The 1,444-nt window shown below is 51.5% G+C and overlaps 1 protein-coding gene across 1 annotated transcript; it reads right to left on the bottom strand.

Annotated features, from left to right (window-relative positions):
- Nucleotides 1–795: 795 nt before the first annotated feature.
- Nucleotides 796–1,139, bottom strand: LOC114608254 (stannin-like). The gene has a single exon (XM_028752197.1). The coding sequence runs from the start codon at nucleotides 1,137–1,139 to the stop codon at nucleotides 873–875; it is 267 nt and encodes an 88-aa protein (XP_028608030.1). The 3' UTR covers nucleotides 796–872.
- Between the last annotated feature and the right edge of the window lie 305 nt (nucleotides 1,140–1,444).

Raw genomic sequence — 1,444 nt, 5'->3', positions numbered from 1 at the left:
TATTAAATACAAAAACAAAACCTTGCCTTCTGGGTTTCAGACTTCAAGTAGCCACCACAAGCTCTGGTGTTTCCAGAGGACCAGGGCAGTTTCTGCAAAGCCTGTGCTGAAGGGATGTATTGGGCATGCTCAAAACCAAAGGGCAAGAGACTGCTCTGCTAAGCTGCCTGGCAACCCTCGGGACTCAAGAGGTCTTGTCCTTCACAGGCTTCCAAGCAAGTGCAACAGCTTCCTTGCAGTAACTCTGCCATCTACACACACTGCTATTTAACAAGGCTGAAGCTAAAGAAGGGGAGGGGATGGTTTTCTCCATTACTTAGCAAGTTGAAATTACCCCAGCATCCCAGCTTCTTAACCTTTCACCTCCTTTCCATACGCATAGCTAAGACCTCAGTGCACCCTACCAAGGGCAACTGGGGCAAGACCAGTTGAAGACCTTCCATGGTCATACCTCAGTGCACATGAGTAGAATCATTATCAAGCCAGTCCATCTGATATTTTTAAAATTTGGCAAAAAGGCTTAAGCATGTGCTTCTGGGCCTATTTACAGTTCACAGGTTGGTTAGTTCACGCATTACAGTAATAGCTCCATCAAAAACAGGCTCAGCTAAAACATTCAAGTAACGAAAGCACTAAGGGGCCATGAGCCTCAGCAAGGTCAGGCCTGCCCACTGCCTGCAATGGACAGTCCACCAGGAGGCTGAGGGGGAAGGCCAGAAGAGCTGGGACCTGGAGTCAGTGCATGCGATGACAAAGCCTGAGGAGACCATGCCAGCAAGTGTCAACCCCTCTCACATAGCAACATGTCTGCTTCTGCCCTCTCAGTGCTTCTGGGCCGGCTGCAAACAGAACCATGCCCTTCGCAGCCCAGCTCAGCCATGCACTTCTGGGCTGTTGGCAGTCATCAACTTGGCCTTTCTTTCCACACATGGCCCCTTGGCAGAGTACTGCACCAGTAGAAAGGGCTCCTTTGTCTCGTCATCACCAACGAGGCTCTCTTCATCCTCTGGTTGACTGATGCACTGCAGCCGCAGGTAGCACCAGCAGCCCAGGATCAAGGCTCCCAGTGCAGCTATGGCGATGAGGATGACAATGACCGTGACCACCCCGATCGTGGGGCTGTGGTCCATAATAGACATGGTCAGTGCTTGGAGGGGTTTCTTTGGTGGAAAGCTCTTGGTGTGCCTGGCTCAACGAGACTGGAATTCGGGCTACACAGGGTAGTCCGTGTCGAGGCCCACAGTCCGGTGCAATTAGCCAGCAGCAGCCCCACCGCCGGGGCTCCGCCTGTGCACCAGCCGGGTCGGGCCACCAAGCCCTTGCCAGACGCCAGAGCTGCAAGTTGCTTTTTGTAAGGAAAAGAAGGAAGTAGCTTACTTTTAGGGCAGAGAGATTTGAACTGTGAAGTAAAATTGAGATTATTTGCTTTTAAGATGGATTTAGA

The sequence above is a fragment of the Grammomys surdaster genome, unplaced genomic scaffold, assembly GCF_004785775.1.
Source record: "Grammomys surdaster isolate TR1022 unplaced genomic scaffold, NIH_TR_1.0 125888, whole genome shotgun sequence".
Classification (NCBI taxonomy): Eukaryota; Metazoa; Chordata; class Mammalia; order Rodentia; family Muridae; genus Grammomys; species Grammomys surdaster.
This window is presented reverse-complemented; position numbering and strand designations above follow the sequence as displayed.

What these genes read in the sequence shown, in the direction of transcription:
- LOC114608254 (XM_028752197.1), bottom strand. Translation starts at nt 1,139, where the DNA reads ATGTCTATTATGGACCACAGCCCCACGATCGGGGTGGTCACGGTCATT.